General features: G+C 50.5%; 2 protein-coding genes across 3 annotated transcripts in view; both read left to right on the forward strand.

Annotated features, from left to right (window-relative positions):
• The first annotated feature begins 57 nt into the window (after positions 1-57).
• Positions 58-16,624, forward strand: LOC117976655 (uncharacterized). 2 transcript variants are annotated; one of them, XR_010110744.1, is made up of 3 exons: positions 830-1,153; positions 10,995-11,333; positions 13,257-16,624. XR_010110744.1 is itself a non-coding variant. In XM_063599512.1 (2 exons), exon 1 carries the CDS (start codon positions 174-176, stop codon positions 963-965), a length of 792 nt encoding a protein of 263 aa, XP_063455582.1. In that variant the 5' UTR covers positions 58-173; the 3' UTR covers positions 966-1,153; positions 10,995-11,255. The 2 variants fall into 2 exon arrangements, 1 of the variants encoding a protein (XP_063455582.1); XM_063599512.1 differs by lacking the exon at positions 13,257-16,624 and having other exon boundaries at positions 58-1,153; positions 10,995-11,255.
• A 2,749-nt stretch (positions 16,625-19,373) lies between these two features.
• Positions 19,374-20,100, forward strand: part of FOXK2 (forkhead box K2) — an 89,031-nt gene continuing 88,304 nt past the window's right edge. The window contains exon 1 of the mRNA XM_034943208.4: positions 19,374-19,950. Within this exon, the coding sequence (XP_034799099.1) occupies positions 19,532-19,950 (419 nt within the window). The 5' untranslated portion in view covers positions 19,374-19,531. The remainder of the gene's footprint in view (positions 19,951-20,100) is intronic.

Genomic DNA, 20,100 nt, shown 5'->3' on the forward strand with positions numbered 1-20,100 from the left:
TGGGGCAGCCCGCACCTGGTGACAGGTGGCCTCACTCATCCTTCTGTGGAAGGCGCAGGGGCCAGGCTGGAAAAGACCCTGAGGCTGGACCTGGTCATATCTGCGTCCCTGCAGGAACCCACTGTCGCTGCCCCTGCACGACGCCCGCCAGCCCACGATGGCAGCAACAGGTGATGGGCCCGTGCAGGTGGGAAACCGATTTTCCTCTCAGCTGCTCGCCCTCCGGAGGCAGCTGGCCCAAAAGAGTGGCATCGGGCGTCCTCCTCCACACAGCCTTAGAGGGGGAGGTCGGCACCAGCATCTTTCCCACGCTCCTGGCAGATGCGCCCACGGCTTCTACCCGGGATGCCCGAGCGTCAGTCGGGCCAGCGCCAGCCGCGCGCGCCGGAAGCGTTTACTCGTGCAGATCCCCGGCGCGGAAGCCCGACTACGAAGCTGCGGCATCGCGGGCGCCGCCTCAGGTCCCCACCCGCTTCCCCCCGGGTTTGCGGACGGAGCTGGCGCCTCTGAAGGCGGAGGCGAGGGCCCCGCTCCTTGACCGTTCTTGCTCCTCCGCGGGAGCCGCCGGCCGTCACGTGGGAGGTCACGTGGGTGGCCTGTCAACTGCTCGGAGACGCCTTCGCGCGCAGCCCCGGCCCTCACCGGGGCGCGCAGTCCGAGCATGCGCAGCAGGAGGCGCGAGTTGTCCTCCACAGCGCGGCGGGGCGGGAGACCTCCCTCCCACCCAGACCCCGCCGGCTTCCCTCCCACCCCTGCCGACCTCCCTCCACCCCCGGCCCGCGCCGGCCTCCCTCCTACCCCCGCCGACCTCCCTCCACCCCCGGCCCGCGCCGGCCTCCCTCCTACCCCCGCCGACCTCCCTCCCACCCCGATCCCGCCGGCCTCCCTCCCACCCCCGGCCGCCGCCGCCCTCCCTCGGCGCTCGGGACAGGCTCGGGACGCTGGGGCCGCGTCCGAGCACGTGAGGGCTGAGCAGCCCGCGCCTCTCCTTAGGAAACCCAGTGAGACGCTGGGTATTCGAATGTGGTCGCCGGGGAACGGGCGGCGCCCACACCCCCCGCGCTCGGAGAACTCCCCAGTCCCGCCTGAAACGAACGCGGTGCCCTAAAGTGCGGGCTGCAGGCTCTGCCGCTTGACGCGGCAATGATTGAAGGTACTGCTTTTAGGAGAGAATAGAAAGGGCCTTCTTTCCTTTCCCCCGGTGGATGTAAACGTGCTTGTTATTATGGGGCATTTAGAAAAGCTTCTGTCCACTGTGTATTCTCTTTGGCAACGCTCTAGACACTTTGAGGGTTGCTGTCAGATCTGGCCCAACCTCTCCTATGTGAGGGGAAGGATTTCAGGCATTTCAAGTGCCCCGCGCAGGGACTGGCCCGGAATTCCGCGCGTCTTCCCGGTAGCGTTTTTCCTTTGTCTTTGGTAGAGGACTGGGCGGGGGGTGGGGGGGGGGGTCTCACACTGTTGCTCACGCTGGTCTCGAACTCCTGAGCTCCGTGGATCCTCCCGCCTCGGCCTCCTACGCGCTGGGAGTGCAGGTGTGAGCAACCCCGCCCGGCCCAGAGCAGCTTAATACCAGCTTTCCAGCGTTGTGATTTCCGGAGAAACGCAGGCTGACTTCCATGTTTACTATTCACTCTTCTTCACTAATGACACCACGTACATTCTGTTCATGATTTCTGTGTGACTCAAGTCAACAAATGCTCCGTGTGCTCTGCGGAGCCTTTGTGATTTTTGAGGGTTCTCAAGATACTCACTGATGGGGCCGGGCGCGGTAGCCCATGCCTGTAATCCCAGCACTTTGGGAGGCCGAGGCGGGTGGATCACAAGGTCAAGAGATCGAGACCATCCTGGCCAACATGGTGAAACCCCGTCTCTACTAAAAATACAAAAATTAGCCGGGCGTGGTGGTGTGTGCCTGTAATCCCAGCTATCGGGAGGCTGAGGCAGGAGAATCACTTGAACCTGGGAGGCGGAGGTTACAGTGAGCCGAGATCGTGCCACTGCCCTCCAGCCTGAGTGACAGTGAGACTCTGTCTCAAAAAAAAAAACACACAAAAAAAACACCGGTATTCATTGACGTGAAAGACTCCCTGATGTAGGTAATGTCAGTCTGGTTTAAAAACCTATACAACCAACCAACATAGGCAATGTTTAGTCTTAGGAAAGACTAACCAACATCAGGTGGCAGTTTTTCTGTTTAAAAAAACCTATTTTGGCCGGGAGTGGTGTTTCACCCCTGTAATCCTAGCACTTTGAGAGGCCTACATGGACAGATTGCCTGAGTTCAGGAGTTCAAGACCAGCCTGGACAACATGGTGAAACCCCGCCTGTACTAAAATACAAAAAATTAGCGCGGCGTGGTGGCGCCTGTAATCCCAGCTACTCGAGAGGCTGAGGCAGGAGAATCGCTTGAACCCGGGAGGCGGAGCTTCAGTGAGCCGAGATGGTGCCATTGCACTCCAGCCTGGGTGACAGAGCGAGACTCTGTCTCCAAAAAAAAAAATGGTTTCAAAATGTTTTGAGAAGCATCTGTTTTGTCTGATGTGTTTTAGTTGATTAAGTACAAGTTGCAGGATCGGAATCTTGAACAATAAATCTTCCACTAAAAAGTGTTGGGTGGAATTACTGCTCGTCGTAACAGGTGTAATGAGACAGCGTGGTACTGAAACCAGCAAATTTGTGGGTGTGTCTGTGGCCAGCCCAGTGTGTGTCCTGCTGACTGGACCAGCTGTGGTTTTCCTGTCTGTGACCTTCAGCTTCCTTCTGCATCTTTGCTTTCTGTTTGGTGTGTTCTCTCATAATGTCTGTATTGTCATTTTCATTCTCCATATTTTTTTAGTTACGACGATTCTTTTCCTTCATGGTTTTGACCATTAGTGTTTTTAATTTCTGTTGTGATACAGTACTTTGTCTTGAGCTCCACAATTGTGTGATAAAATAACAATACACTGGCCGGATGCGGTGGCTCACGCCTGTAATCCCAGTACTTTGGGAGGCTGAGGTGGGTGGATCATGAGGTCAGGAGATCGAGACCATCCTGGCTAACACAATGAAACCCCATCTCTACTAAAAATACAAAAAATTCACCGGGCACGGTGGCTCACGCCTGTAATCCCAGCACTTTGGGAGGCTGAGGCAGGCGGATCATGAGGTCAGGAGATCAAGACCATCCTGGCTAACATGGTGAAACCCCGTCTCTACTAAAAATACAAAAAATTAGCTGGGTGTTGTGGTGGATGCCTGTAGTTCCAGCTACTTGGGAGGCTGAGGCAGGAGAATGGCGTGAACCCGGGAGGCGGAGCTTGCAGTGAGCCGAGATCACGCCACTGCACTCCAGCCTGGGCGACAGAGCGAGACTCTGTCTCAAAAAAAAAAAAAAAAAAATACAAAAATTTAGCCGGGCATGGTGGCACGCGCCTGTCGTCCCAGCTACTCGGGAGGCTGAAGCAGGAGAATCGCTTGAACCCAGGAAGTGGAGATTGCAGTGAGCAGAGATCATGTCACTGCACTCCAGCCTGGGCGACAGACAGAAACTCCATCAATAAATAAACAAAATAACAATACACCACACATACTGACTTGCGAGTGTGTGAAGGGGTTCTGTCCTGAGAACACACATCTCTTCAGCTACTTTTGCTGTGTTATTAGCAATTTGTGTGTTATTTCTTCTGGAACTTCCAGAATTTCTCAGGACAATTGCATATGTTTCAGATGTGCAAAGCCTTGATGTGACTTCACACTCCAGGGATCACAGTTGGTGCTGCCACAGGCGTGTGCCCTGCAAGCACAGGCATTCCAAGAAATGGTTCACTGCAGCAAAATTTCTGCTGCGGGGCAGGGACCAGCTCCATAGAATCTGCCCTCCAGGAGGGATCTCCCATCCTGACCAGCATTCAAGAGTAGGTTCTCTGCTCACACTATGGGAGTCAGATGTTCGGAGAATGTTCCAGACTGTGTGTTGGGAAGTATTTCAAAGCTTGATCTCCCCGAGCCTTGTGTGCTCCTCTTGCCTGGGGCTAGTGGTCAGGAGCCCCGTGGGTCAATTTCTGGCCAGGTGAGCACGTGGCAGCTGGCCATAGCATAGCTGGGTCGAAGGGACTGCAGAGCCCAGCACACCCCCCATGCCTCTTCCAGTGCTTCCCCAGGAGGCAGTGGACACTGCCCTACCTGGGGCCCTATGGCTGGGCCTCAGATCTTCCCAGCCAGCCTCTTTGGCCAGGTGAACTCAAACTCCTGGACTCCAGGGATCATCCCACCTCAGCCTCGTGAGTAGCTGGGACTACAGGCATGAGCCACTGTGCCCAGCCAAAAAAAAAAAATTTTTTTTTTTTTTGAGAGGGAGTCTTACTCTGTCGCCCAAGCTGGAGTGCAGTGGTGTGATCTCGGCTCACTGCAACTTCCACCTCCCAGGTTGAAGCGATTCTCCTGCCTCAGCCTCCCGAGTAGCTGGGATTACAGGTGCTCACCACCACGCCCGGCTAATTTTTGTATTTTTAGTAGAGACGAGGTTTCACCGTGTTGGCCAGGCTGGTCTCGAACTCCTGACCTCAAATGATCCACCCTCCTCGGCCTCCCAAAGTGCTAGGATTACAGGCATAAGCCACTGCGCCCAGCCAAAAGATTTTTCTAAAATTATGGCTGTGGAGGTGTGGAGTCACTGGTAGCAGGAGCAAGAGGTGTAGACTTGATCATGCAGTGTTGGCAATAGCCAGTGGAGACCTGGGTCCCAGGTCCTGCCTCCCCACCCTCTACCTCCACCCCCAGTGGAGGCAAAGGCCTTGACTCTCAGTCTCCAGCTTTCTTCCCTCTACCAAGTCCCCTAGCCTGGACACTCACATTCTCTGATTCTGTAGACAGCGGGGACTAAAAAACCTGTGCTGTGATCGTTGTTAGTCAACCCATGAAAAGATGCACAGGCCGGGCAAGGTGGCTGTCGCCTGCAACCCCAGGACTTCGGGAGGCCAAGGCTGGCGGATCACTTCAGGCCAGGAGTTTGAGACCAGACTGGGCAGCATGGCAAAACCGCATCTGTACAAAAAATACAAAATTTAGCCAAGCGTGGTGGTGCACACCTGTAGTCCCAGCTACTTGGGAGGCTGAGGTGGGAGGACTGCTTGAACCTGGGAGGTTGAGGCTGCAGTATGCCGAGATCATACCATTACTACACTCCAGCCTGGGTGACAGAGTAAGACCCTGTCTCCAAAAAAAAAAGATACCCAGCGTAACACCACAATAAGATGCCACCACGTACCCACTGGAGTGACTGTGATGAAAGAAAAGGGTGGTCATGGCCAGGCACGGTGGCTCACCCCTGTAACCCCAGCACTTTGGGAGGCTGAGGCAGGCGGATCACCTGAGGTCGGGAGTTCGAGACCAGTCTGGCAACATGGTGAAACCCCGTCTCTATTAAAAATAAAAAATTAGCTGGGCTTGGTAGTGGGCGCCTGTAATCCCAGCTACTCGGGAGGTTGAGGCAGGAGAATCGCTTGAACTCAGGAGGCAGAGGTTGCAGTGAGCTGAGATTGCACCACTGCCCTCCAGCCCGGGCAACAAGAGCGAAACTCCATCTCAAAAAAAAAGAAGTGTGGTCATGCCAAGAGTTGGGAAGAGCAAGTGGGACCCTGCTACATGGCTGGCGGGGTACAGAATGGGGCAGTCACTTTGGAAAGGTTTGGCAGTTTCTTGACATTTGTCCAAGGAGCACTGGCGATTTTGTTGAAGAATGGTGTTAGGAATCAACATCTGGGCACTGGCCGTGCACGTTGCTACTGGAATGTCATCATTTCTCGGCATCTCAGGGGACTGAGCCAGGAAACGTGTGTGCACTTGGCCCGTGTATGCAGGCATGTCTAGAACTGTTTGGTTTCTTTCTTTTTCTTTTTTTTTAGAGACAGGATCTCATTTTGTCATCCAGGCCAGGCTGCAGTGGTGTGATCTCAGCTCACTGCAGCCAGCCTCAAACTCCTGGGCTCAAGTGAGCTCCTCCCTCAGCCTCCCAAGTAGCTGAGACTACAGGCACGTGTCACCATGCTCGGCTAATTTAAAACAAACTTTTTTTGGTAAAGACAGTGTCTGGCCAGGGGTGGTGGCTCACACCTGTAATCCCAGCACTTTGGGAGGCCGAGGTGGGTGGATCACGAGGTCAGGAGATCGAGACCATTCTGGCTAACATGGTGAAACCCCATCTCTACTAAAATACAAAAAATTAGCCGGGCATGCTGTCGGGCACCTGTAGTCCCAGCTACTCAGGAGGCTGAGGCAGGAGAATGGCGTGAACCCGGGAGGCGGAGCTTGCAGTGAGCTGAGATCGCGCCACTGCACTCCAGCCTGGGCGACAGAGCAAGACTCCGTCTCAAAAAAAAAAAAAAAAAAAGACAGCGTCTTACTTTGTCGGCCAGGCTGGTCTCAAACTCCTGGGCTGAAGTGATCCTCTACCTTGGCCTCTCGAAGTGCTGGGATTACAGGCGTGAGCCGCCACGCCCAGCAGAGGGATTTTCATCTTGATTCTCTGTGCTTCACAGAAGCTCAGAATAGGTTTTTGCACGAGTCAGTGAATAGTAACTGCTTGGAACGTTAATTTTTTGTGAAATTTCTCCAGCCTGATTCTGCATGTGACAAGTGCTGACCCTGATCCCAAGCCCCACTCAGGGCTCAGAGCCTGTTGGGGAGAACGTGTGTGTAAATAAATGACTGTCGCAGACTCTCAGCTGCAGAGGTGATGCTAGGCAGGGCAGCCACTCAGGAGAAGCAGTAACCCTCACTGTGCAGTAGCAGGTGGTCGGGTGGCTGACGGAGGGGCTGTGGGAGCAGGTCTTGCAGGCTGGTGGGCGGGGTCATGAGCTGAGGGGCACAGGTGGGCAGGGGGCCTGGGGAATGGGGCTGGCAGTGTGTGAGGAATTTGGGTGCGGGTCCCGGGTGATGATGACCCAAGTCACGGCTGCTTTCCCCCTGGCCTCATGAAGGTGGGGTCTGTGCCCCTCTGCTCAAGTGGGCCCTGGAATCCGGCCCAGTGCCCAGCATGAGAATGGAGGAGGGAAGTGTCCTGGACGAGCAAATGAGTACATGGCAGCCCTGAGCTTTGGAGCCTAGGAGGTGGGAGGAACAGGGACGCCACCACAAACGCGAAGCATCCGCGGGAGCACCCGGGGGTGCAGGTTCTGGGGAGCGGAGGCCCCGAGCTGAGGTGACACGGGCCGCTCCGTTTAAAAACAGCCTTTCACTGTCAAGCTAGAGTCTGTCTGACTGTCTGTGTGCTGCATGTGGATCTGTTTTTCCATGTGAGCTTTGGGGAACACCAGTTTGAGCACAGAGATTCAGAAGGGCAGCCCAGACCACCAGGCTGAAGCAGCTAGAGAACTCTGTACGTGGTCACCAGGGGACGCCTGGCGCTGCGAGGGAGGCCCCGAGCCTCGTGCCCCCGTGAAGCTTCAGCTCCCCTCCCCGGCTGTCCCTGAGGCTCTTCTCACACTCAGATGCACGTGGCTCAGAACACAGAGGTTGCAGGGGAGCTTCTGCTGGGCCTGCCTGCACTCCAGGACACATCCTGAGGAGGCTCTTCCAGACACGGTGCATTCACTTAGAAGGTCAATTTGTGTAACCTGAATATGACTGGAGTTCATCTGTGTGCCTCCTAGGACACAGCTAAAATTGGGACACTGGGGTCAGCCTCCTCCTGGTCCCTTGGAGGGCACACGTTACGAACAGGCTCTCCAGCTCCAGGAGCTCCTGAAGCTCTGCGGAGAAGTTCAGGTGCAGGAGGCCTCAAAACCATAGTTCCTTTCAGATCCAGTTAATATCAATAAATTTAAACATTTTCTTTTCCAAGCAAGATGGCTAATGCCTGTAATCCCAGCACTTTGGGCGGCCGAGGCAAGCGGATCACTTGAGCCCAGGAGTTCAACTCTAGCCTGTGCAACACAGTGAGAACCCATCTCTACAAATAATAAAAATAAACAACATTGTCTTAGTATATTCTTTTAAAAATAGGTATTATGAGATTTATCGCTGAAGCTCTCATTTGTTTAAAGTGAAATTCAACTAGAAATATATGTATTATTCGGCTGGGCGCGGTGGCTCACCCCTGTAATCCAAGTACTTTGGGAGGCCGAGGCGGGCGGATCACAAGGTCAGAAGATCAAGACCATCCTGGCTAACACAGTGAAACCCCGTCTCTACTAAAAATACAAAAAATTAGCCAGGCACAGTGGCGGGCGCCTGTAGTCCCAGCTACTCGGGAGGCTGAGGCAGGAGAATGGCGTGAACCCGGGAGGCAGAGCTTGCAATGAGCTGAGATAGTACCACTGCACTCCAGCCTGGGCAACAGAGCGAGACTCTGTCTCAAAAAAGAAAAAGAAATATATGTATTATTTATCTATAAATCTCACTTGTTCCTGAAATCTGGTGAGATTTAAAAGATCTCACTGGCCAGTTGCAGTGGCTCACGCCTGTAGTCCCAGCACTTTGGGAGGCCAAGGCAGGAGGATCACTTTAGCTCAGGAGTTTGAGAGCAGCCTGGTCAACGTGGTAAAACCCTGTTTCTACTAAAAATACAAAAAAAGAAATTAGCTGGCTGTGGTGGCGGCGCCTGTAATAGGAGGCTGAGGCAGGAGAGTCGCTTGATCCCAGGAAGCAGAGGTTGCAGTGAGCCAAGGTCATGTCCTTGCACTCCAGCCAGGGCAACAAGAGCAAAACTCCATCTCAAATAAATAAATAAATAAATAAAAATAAAACATTTACCAATTTTTAACTTTTTAATTTTTATGTATTTTTTTTTGAGATGGATGGCTGACTTAGTCCATTTTGTGTTGCTATAACAATACTGGAGACTGGGTAGTTTATAAAGAAAAGAGGTTGATGTAGCTCATGGTTCTGCAGGCTGGGAAGTTCAAGGGCATGGCCCTGGTTACTGGTGAGGGCTTTTTGCTCTTTTTTTTTTTTTGAGATGGAGTCTCGCTCTGTCGCCACCCAGGCTGGAGTGCAATGGCGTGATCTCAACTCACTGCAACCTCTGCCTCCCGGGTTTAAGCGATTATCTTGCCTCGGCCTCCCAAGTAGCTGGGATTACAGGTGCCTGCCACTGTGCCCGGCTAATTTTTGTGTTTTTAGTAGAGATGAGGTTTTGCCATGTTGGTCAGGCTGGTCTCAAACTCCTGACCTCAGGTGGTCCACCTGCCTCGGCCTCCCAAAGTGCTGGGATTACAGGTGTGAGCCACTGCGCCAAGCCTATTTTTTATTTTATTTAATTTATTATTATTATTATTATTATTATTATTATTATTTTGAGACAGAGTCTCACTCTGTTGCCCAGGCTGGAGTGCAGTGGTGCCATCTCGGCTCACTGCAACCTCCGCCTCCCAGGTTCAAGCGATTCTCCTGCCTCAGCCTCTGGGGTAGCTGGGACTACAGGCATGTGCCAATGCAGCCAGCTAATTTTTTGTATTTTTAGTAGAGATGGGGTTTCACCGTATTAGCCAAGAGGGTCTAAATCTCCTGACCTCATGATCTGCCTGCCTTGGCCTCCCAAAGTGTTGGGATTACAGGCGTGAGCTACTGCACCTGGCCCTATTATTATTATTATTATTATTTTTGAGATAGAGTCTTGCTCTGTCACCCAGGCTGGAGTGCAGTGGCATGATCTCAGCTCACCACAACCTCCACCTCCTGGGTTCAAGCAATTTTTCTCCCTCAGCCTCCTGAGTAGCTGGGACTACAGGCACGCACCACCATGACCAGCTAATTTTTGTATTTTTAGTAGAGACAGGGTTTCACTATGTTGGTCAGGCTGGTTTCAAACTCCTGACCTCGTGATCCGCCCACCTTGACCTCCCAAAGTGCTGGGATTATATATGTGAGCCACCGCGCCCGGCCTGTTTTATTTTATTGTTTGTTTTGTTTTCTAAGAGACAAGGTCTCACTCTGCTGCCCAGGCTAGAGTGCAGTGGCACAATCATAGCTCACTGCAGGCTTGAACTGGCCTCAGTGATCCTCCCACCTCATCCTCCCGAGTAGCTGGAACTACTGACTGGCTCCACTGCACCTGGCCTTCCTGTGGTTTTAATTTGCATTTCCCTGGTGACTAATGACATTGAACATCTTCTCATGTGTTTATTGGCTATTTATATATATTCTCTTGTGAGGTAGCTTTTCAAGTCTCTTGCCTATTTTGAAAATTAAGTTGTCTTTTCATTACGGAGTTACAGGAGTTTTTAAAAATTCCGCTTAGATACTTTTGTCAGATACATGCACTGTGAATATTTTCTCAATGTGTGGCTCATGTTTTCATATTTTTCATTGTTTTGATGAGCAAAATGTATTTTTTCTTATAAAATTATCATTTTTTTCTTTTATAGTTATCACTTTTTAGGTCTTAAGAAAATTTTTCCTATCTCAAAGGAACAAAGACAGTCTCCTATGTTTTTTTTTTAATTTTTAAAAAACTTTTTACTTTTTTAGAGATGGAGTCTCTCCCTGTCACCCAGGCTGGATTGCAATGGCGCAATTTCAGCTCACTGCTAACTTCACCTCCCAGGTTCAAGCAATTCTCCTGCCTCACCTCCCAAGTAGCTGGAATTACAGGCACCCGCCATCATGCCCAGCTAATTTTTATATTTTTATAGAGACGAGGTTTCACCATTTTGGCCAGGCTGGTCTTGAACTCTTGACCTCAGGTGATCCGCCCACCTTGGCCTCCCCAAAGTGCTGGGATTACAGGTGTGAGCCACCATGCCCAACCAACAGTCTCCTGTGTTTTATTTTTGGGAGCTTGATAATTTTAGCCTTTGCATATAGGTCCATCTGAATTTTATTCTTATGTATGGCATAAGGCAGGGATTAGTGCTTTTGTTGTTATTATTATTGTTAAAACAAGCCCAATTTTCCCATAGAACTGTTTACAGTGTTTTGTTTCGTTTTGTTTGGCGAAGCATAGACATTGGCCCTCTTGGTCTTGAAGCTTGAGAAAATTAACATTTGTTTTATCTGAATGCCTTTCTTAGGAATCCAATCCTCAGGCCTTCCAGATAGTATCGGGGAGCTGAAACTTTCCAGAACACTAAATCCGACCACCCCCAGCTGCCTGTTGACCACCTCCTCTTCCTTACCCCTTCCTACTTCCTAATTTCCCACCCATAGTTACCTTCCTTCCCTGCTATCTAAAACCCTAACTTCAGTGGGTTGGGGAAGTGGATTTGAGACTGGTCTCCTGTCACCTGCTGACATCACGACATCACTTGCAATAAAGCCTTCTTCCCTGGCAATACTCGTTGTCTCCGTGATTGGCTTTCCATCTGGTGAGCAACTGGACTTGGCCGAACCCCTGGCATTGGGCAACATTGGTAATCAGATACCTCGTACTGTTTATTCAACACACTTTGCTTTCCCTATTGAGCAACCTTGGCACTATTGTCAAAAATCAATTGACTCTGTATTTGGGGGTCTATTTCTGGATTTTTCATGCTGTTCCACTGATCTAGTTCTTTTCTTTTTTTCTTTTTTTTTTTTTTTTGAGACAGAGTCCCACTCTGTCGCCCAGGCTGGAGTGCAATGGCACAATCACCTCCCCCTCCCAGGTTCAAGCGATTCTCCTGCTTCAGCCACCTGAGTAGCTGGGATTACCGGTGTGCACCACCACGCCTGGCTAATTTTTGTATTTTTAGTAGAGACAGGGTTTCACCATGTTGGTTAGGCTGGTCTTGAACTCCTGACCTCATGATCCACCTGCCTCAGCCTACCAAAGTGCTGGGATTACAGGCATGAGCCCCTGTGCCTGGCCTCACTGAGCTAGTTCTTATACCAGTATTATTATACCATTCTTATACCAGTATTCCACAATTTTAATTACTATAGCTTTACATTAACTCTTAAAATTGGGTGCTGTACTTTGGGAGACTGAGGCGGGGGGATCACAAGGTCAGGAGATCAAGACCATCCTGGCTAATACTGTGAAACTCCATCTCTACTAAAAATACAAAAAAATGGCCGGGTGCAGTGGCTCATGCCTGTAATCCCAGCACTTTGGGAGGCTGAGGCGAGTGGATCACGAGGTCAGGAGATCGAGACCATCCTGGCTAACACGGTGAAACCCCGTCTCTACTAAAAATACAAAAAATTAGCCGGGCGTGGTGGAGGGCACCTGTAGTCCCAGCTACTCAGGAGGATGAGGCAGGAGAACGGCGTGAACCTGGGAGGTAGAGCTTGCAGTGAGCCGAGATCACACCACTGCACTCCAGCCTGGGCGACAGAGCGAGACTCCATCTCAAAACAAAAACAAAAACAAACAAACAAACAAACAACAACAACAACAACAACAAAAACAAAAAAATGAGCTGGTGGCCGGGCACAGTGGCTCACACCTGTAATCCCAGCACTTTGGGAGGCCGAGGCGGGCAGATCACGAGGTCAGGAGATAGACCATCCTGGCTAACATGGTGAAACCTCGTCTCTACTAAAAATATAAAACAATTAGCCGGGCACTGTGGCCGGCCCCTGTAGTCCCAGCTACTCGGGAGGCTGAGGCAGGAGAATCGCTTGAACCCGGGAGGCAGAGGTTGCAGTGAGCCGATATCGCGCCACTGCACTCCAGCCTGGGTGACAGAGCAAGACTCTGTCTCAATTTAAAAAAAAAAAAAAAAGTAGTCCAGGTGTGGTGGCTCATACCTATAATCCCAGCATTACTTTGGGAGACTGAGGCGGGAGGATTGCTTGAGCACAGGAGTTCAAGACCAGCCTGGGCAATATAGTGAGACCCCATCTCTACAAAAATTTTTTTTTTTTTTTTTTTTTTGAGAGGAAGTCTGGCTCTGTCTCCCAGGCTGGAGTGCAGTGGCGCAATCTTGGCTCACTGCAAGCTCCGCCTCCCGGGTTCACGCCATTCTCCTGCCTCAGCCTCCTGAGTAGCTGGGACTACAGGCACCTGCCACTACGCCCGGCTAATTTTTTTTTGTATTTTTAGTAGAGATGGGGTTTCACCATGTTAGCCAGGATGGCCTCTATCTCCTGACCTCATGATCCACCCGCCTCGGCCTCCCAAAGTGCTGGGATTACAGGCGTAATCCCAGGCGCGCCCAGCCGCGCCCAGCCAATTTTTGAAGGACATTTTTGTTAGATATTCAATTCTGATCTCAATGACTTTGTTTTACTCTTAGCATTTTACGGATGTCATTTCTTTGTTTTCTGGCTTCCATGGCTTTCGATGAGAAGTCAGCTGTCATTCTTATTGATGCCTCCATGAATGTATTGTACCTTTTTTTTTTTTTCAGACGGAGTTTTCCTCTTTTTGACCAGACTGGAGTGCAATGGCGCGATCTCGGCTCACTGCAACCTCTGCCTCCCAGGTTCAAGCGATTCTCCTGCCTCAGCCTCCCAAATAGCTGGGATTACAGGCATGCACCACCAGGCCCGGCTAATTTTGTATTTTTAGTAGAGACAGGGTTTTTCCATGTTGGTCAGGCTGGTCTTGAACTCCTGACCTCAGGTGATCCACCCGCCTCGGCCTCCCAAAGTGCTGGGATTACAGGCGTGAGCCACTGCGCCCGGCCGAATGTAATGTACCTTTTAAAGTCTGCCTCTTTTTAGGACTTTTCTCATTATCATTGGTTTTCAGCAGTTGGACTATGATATGCTTTTATGTATTTTTCTCTGACTGTATCTTTTTGGGAGTTTGCTGAGCTGTTTGGATCTGTGGGTTGGTATATTTTCACCAATGTATAAACTTCTTACATATTATCTCTTTAAATATTTCCTCTGCCCTATTTTCTTTCTCCCTACTTCTTGGCAGTCAAATTTCACATTTATTCAACCATTTGATCTTGTCCCACAGGTCTCTAATATTCATTTCTGTTTTCTTTTTTTCTCATTTTCCTTCTTTCTTTTTATCTTGGAATTTTGATGCAGATTATTTCAACCAATGTAACTTTGAGTTGAAAAATCTTGTCTTCAGCTGTTTCCAGTTTGGTGTTTAGATAATTCGATAAATTCTCCATTTCATATATTTTAGCTTTTTCTTTATACTGGTGAACTTAACACTAGTAAAGTTTACACACCCCCTAATCCTAAAGCCCTTACTCCTAAGGTGTTCCCTTTCTGGGGTCTCAACTGAGTGCCCAGGTTGGACCAAGATGCTTTACCTTTGCTGCCGTGTATCCCAGTCCTGTGTCCTCTGCGATCGCTTTTCAGCTCCCTTGTAACAGCAGCAATCAAAAGAGGTTCAAAAATCAGAGTTAGGTTGTTGTAATAAAACTTCCTCTCGTTCTATTTATTTCTATGTATACATTAATGAAATAACAGGGATAATATTTATATACACCTGCCTCATTATAGCAATAAGCACTTTTCATCAGTGGATACATGAGTGAATTGTCAGCGGGGAAAAGCTCCAGACATGTTATTAAAAGATATGTCTCCAATGTAATTCAATTTTTTGGTCTTAATAAAAATTTACAGGCTGGGCACGGTGGCTCACCCCCGTAATCCCAGCGCTTGAGGAGGCTGAGGCGGACGGATCGCCAGAGCTCAGGACTTCGACACCAGCATGGGCAATATTGCAAAACCCCGTCTCTGAAAAAATTCAAAAATTAGCCGGGCGTAGTGGTGCACACACCTGTAATCCCACCACCATGCCCGGTATATTTTTAGTACAGACAGGGTTTCTCTGTGTTGGTCAGGCTGGTCTTGAACTCCCAACCTCAGGTGATCCGTCTGCCTCGGCCTCCCAAAGTGCTGGAATTATAGGCGTGAGCCACCGCACCTGGCCCTAATTTTTGTTTTTGTTTTTGTTCTTGTTTGAGACAGAGTCTTGCTTTGTCGCCCAGGCTGGAGTGCAGTGGTGAGATCTCAGCTCACTGCAAGCTCTGCCTCCCAGGTTCACGCCATTCTCCTGCCTCAGCCTCCCAAGTAGCTGGGACTACAGGCACCCGCCACCACACCCGGCTAATTTTTTGTATTTTTAAAAGAGGCGGGGTTTCACCGTCTTAGCCAGGATGACCTCGATCTCCTGACCTCATGATCCGCCCGCCTCGGCCTCCCAAAGTGCTGGGATTACAGGCGTGAATCACTGTGCCCGGCCAATTTTTGTATTTTTAGTGGAGATGGGGTTTCACCATATTGGCCAGGATGGTCTCCATCTATTGACCTTGTGATCTGCCCACCTGGGCCTCCCACAGTGCTGGGATTACAGGTGTGAGCCACCATGCCTGGCCTGCCCATCTTTTTTTGTTGTTCTTTTTTTCTTTTCTTTTTTTTTTGAGACAAAGTCTCACTCTGTCACCCAGGCTGGAGTGCGGTGGCACGATCTTGGCTCACCGCAACCACCGCCTCCTAGTTAAAGCAATTCTCCTGCCTCGGCCTCCTGAGTAGCTGGGATTACAAGCATGCGCCACCACGCCCAGCTGATTTTTTGTATTTTTAGTAGAGACAGGGTTTCACCATGTCGGGCAGGCTGGTCTTGAATTCCTGACCTTTAGTGATCTGCCTGCCTTGGCCTCCCAAAGTGCTGAGATTACACGTGTGAGCCACCACACCCGGCCTGTTTTTTTTTTTTTTTTTTTTTTTTTTTGGGTAAATGATACACTTCCTATTTATCATTTCCATAGTCATCTCAATGTCCCCTAAAATCCCTCTAATATGGCCGGGCACGGTGGCTTACACCTGTAATCCTGGCACTTTGGGAGGCCAAGGCGGGCGGATCACTGGAGGTCAGGAGTTTGAGACCAGCCTGGCCAATATGGTGAAAACCCGTCTCTACTAAAAATATAAAAATTAGCTGGGTGTGGTGGCACACGCCTGTAATCCCAGCTACTCGGGAGGCTGAGGCAGGAGAATCGCTTGAACCCAGGAGGCAGAGGTTACAGTGAGCAGAGATTGGGCCACCGCACTCCAGCCTGGGCAACAGGGTGAGACTGTCTCAAAAAAAAAAAAAAGAAAGAAAAGAAAAAAAAATTCCTCTAATATATAAGTGAATATTTAATGAAACAATTTTTTCTGTCTAGGAAATCCTGCCAGAACACTTTGCACCTGTAGGAATTTGTACTATAATTACAAACACATATATGGCAATTAAGACATGTAAATGTAGGTCGGGCATGGTGGCTCACGCCTGTAATCCCAGCACTTTGGGAGGCCCAGGCAAGCGGATCACGAGGTCAATAGATCGAGACAATCCTGGCCAACAGGGTGAAACCTCGTCTACTAAAAATACAAAATTAGCCAGGCGTGGTGGTGAGCACCTGTAATCCCAGCTACTTGGGAGGCTGAGGCAGGAGAATCACTTGAACCTGGGAGGTGGAGGTTGCAGTGAGCCAAGATTGCACCATTGCACTCCAGCCTGGGCAACAAGGGCAAAACTCCACTCAAAAAAAAAAAAAAAGACATGTAAATGTTACATTCAGAGGGACACATTAATTTCCATTTCTTTTAGAAAAAGTTTTTACACATTGAAGGAATAAAAATGCATGAACTGACCCTGATGTCTCCTGCCTGGGGCCCCCAGTTGGTGGTTCCTGTTCAGGATCTCCACTTTATCCTGCTCCGTTTAAGTCCAGTCTCAAGTCTTTCTACTCACACTAAACTCCTTTTGTACCTACATTATGATGATGATGATTATTTTCGAGACAGAGTCTGGCTTTGTCACCCAGGCTGGAATGCAGTGGTGCAATCTCCGCTTGCTTACTGCAATTTCCGCCTCCCGCGTTTAAGCGATTCTCCTGCCTCAGCCTCTCAAGTAGCTGGGATTATAGGCACATGCCACCACACCCAGCTAATATTTGTATTTTTAGTAGATATGTGGATTCACCATGTTGGCCAGGCTGGTCTCGAACTTCTAACCTCAAGTGATCCACCCACCTTGGCCTCCCAAAGTGTTGGGATTCAATCATGAGCCACCGTGCCAGGCCTCTGTACCTAAATTATATCATTTCTCTCTTCTAATTGTTCTTTGCTATTTAACAAGCAGCAAATAGAGGAACCCTGGGGTGTTTGCTATAACCTGTATATATAGGCTATAATAGGATCTTCTCCTCACACACCCTGCAGGAACCACCATGCTGAAAGAAGTGAGACAATTCAGGGGGCAGTCCCTCCCCAGCAGAGACTAAATTGGTACCATTTGTTGCTATTTCAGTTTTGCGAAGATGCGCGCTTGGAGCCCAAGCCATGGTTTCTAGGGCTGACACTGACTTCCCACGGAATTCTTCCTGTTTAAGAGGTTGTAGACTTTTCATGATCCTGAACCTTGAACGTCTCCACAACTGGTTAAGTACCCGTGAGATACATTTACAGGATTTTTTCTTTCTTTTCCCAATTTTTTTTTTTTTTTTTTTTTTGAGACGGAGTCTCCTCTGTCACCCAGGCTGGAGGGCAGTGGCGTGATGTCTGCTCACCACAACCTCCGCCTCCCAGGTTCAAGCGATTCTACTGCCTCAGCCTCCCAAGTAGCTGGGACTGCAGGCACGCCCCACCATGCCTGGCTAATTTTTGTATTTTTAGTAGAGACGGGCTTTTACTATGTTGGGCAGGCTGGTCTTGAACTCCTGACCTTGTGATCCACCCGCCTCGGCTTCCCAACGCTGGGATTACAGGTGTGAGCCACCGCGCCCGGCCACAGGATTTTTTCTTTTTAATGTTAGGAGTTTCATTGATTAGTAAACATCTGGACTATTGATCATCTTGATTTAGATGGGATCTTGTAATTTTTTAAACGGTGGCAAAATTCTTTTTTTAAAAAGTTAGTATCAGATTGGTTAAGATATTAACTATTCGTTCATGAGAGTTCATATATATATAGTTCATATATATAGTTCATATATGTATATAGTTCATATATATATAGTTCATATATATACAGTTCATATATAGTTCATATATATACAGTTCATATATATAGTTCATATATATATAGTTCATATAGTTCATATATATATAGTTCATATATATAGTTCATATATGTATATAGTTCATATATATAGTTCATATATATACAGTTCATATATATATAGTTCATATATATACAGTTCATATATATATAGTTCATATATATAGTTCATATATGTATATAGTTCATATATATAGTTCATATATATATAGTTCATATATATAGTTCATATATATATAGTTCATATATATAGTTCATATATGTATATAGTTCATATATATAGTTCATATATATAGTTCATATATATAGTTCATATATATATAGTTCATATATATAGTTCATATATATATAGTTCATATATATAGTTCATATATATAGTTCATATATATAGTTCATATATGTATATAGTTCATATATATAGTTCATATATATACAGTTCATATATATAGTTCATATATATACAGTTCATATATATACAGTTCATATATATACAGTTCATATATATATAGTTCATATATATATAGTTCATATATATATAGTTCATATATATATATATGAGACGTAGTTTCACTCTTGTTGCCCAGACTGAAGTGCAGTGACGCGATCTCGGCTTACTGCAACCTCCACCTCCCAGGTTGAAGCAATTCTCTTGCCTCCGCCTCCTGAGTAGCTAGGACTACAGGTGTGCACCACCACACCCGGCTTTTTTTTTTTTTTTTTTTTTGTATTTTTAGTAGAGCTGGGATTTCACCATGTTGGCTAGGCTGGTCTCGAACTCCTGACCTCAGGTGATCCGCTCGCCTCGGCCTCCCAAAGTGCTGGGCTTACAGGCGTGAGCCACCGCGCCCGGCCTCGTGTATATTTTTAAACTGTGTGCTGACGACAGTTAAGTAAATGTGATTCAGAACTTCTGCGTATTTTGCAGGACAGTTTTGACACAATGACATGACTCGCTAGCTAGGAAAGATAACGACATCCAGTCCTGGAGCTGCTGGTTAAAAACGAACGTGTCACCGGGTCCCCTGGGTCTGAGGCCACGCGGCACGCGGCCCCTCCGCGATATTCCCGCACCTCGCGGGGAAAAGGCCGCTCGGCGGCCGGGCCTGGGCTCGCGGGCCGCCGCCTATCCGCACCCCGGCGTCCACGCCGGGTTGGGGGCCGCTGCGTGCCTGGCGCCCGCTGTGACCTTGGGCCTGGTCCCGCCCGCCGCGCCTAAGGCGCTGCCAGGCCGGGCTCAGACCCCCGAGCTCCCGCGCCCGCGCCGACCCCGCGCCAGCCCCGATCCCGCGCGGGCTGCCGACCGTCCGCCCCGGGTTTTCCGCGGCGCCCGGAGTCGGGACTGCGTCGGGCGCCGCCGCCGGACGTGCCGGCAGCTTGGTGCGACGTGTCTTGCCATTGGCCTGCTTCGGTAGCCCCACTGCCGTACGCCGCCCCCATTGGCCGGCGTAACCGTCCGTCAGCGAGGGGCGGGCCCGGCGTGCCGGCTCGGTGGCGCGGCCGCGCGTGCTCCCGCCCCTCGCCGCCGCTCGCTCGCTCGCCGGCCGGCGGCCTCGGCTCGGCCCCCTCCCTCAGCTCCGGTGCGCGGCGGCCGACGACCCGCGCGGCCTGGGCCTCGGCCCGCGCCACCGGCGCCCGCGCGGAGCGGCCCGGGGGCCCTCACGCAGGCCCATGGCGGCGGCCGCGGCGGCGCTCTCGGGCGCGGGCACGCCACCCGCGGGCGGCGGGGCCGGGGGCGGCGGGGCCGGGGGCGGCGGGTCCCCGCCGGGCGGCTGGGCCGTGGCGCGCCTGGAGGGCCGCGAGTTCGAGTATCTGATGAAGAAGCGCTCGGTGACCATCGGCCGCAACTCGTCGCAGGGCTCGGTGGACGTGAGCATGGGCCACTCGAGCTTCATCTCCCGGCGCCACCTCGAGATCTTCACGCCCCCGGGCGGCGGCGGCCATGGCGGGGCCGCTCAGGAGCTGCCGCCCGCGCAGCCCAGGCCCGACGCCGGCGGCGACTTCTACCTGCGCTGCTTGGGCAAGAACGGGGTATTCGTGGACGGCGTGTTCCAGAGGCGCGGGGCGCCGCCGCTGCAGCTGCCGCGCGTGTGAGTGGCCTCGGGGCGGGGCGGGCGGGGTCTGCGGCCTGCAGCGCCTGGCAGGACGGGACGGGACACGCGCCCAGGCCCGGGATCACCCACGAGCGGGGGCCCGACTCTCCCACAGCCGGGACCACCAGCGGGACCCAGGCCCCGGCT

This window comes from Pan paniscus, chromosome 19, assembly GCF_029289425.2.
Source record: "Pan paniscus chromosome 19, NHGRI_mPanPan1-v2.0_pri, whole genome shotgun sequence".
In the NCBI taxonomy this organism is placed as follows: Eukaryota; Metazoa; Chordata; class Mammalia; order Primates; family Hominidae; genus Pan; species Pan paniscus.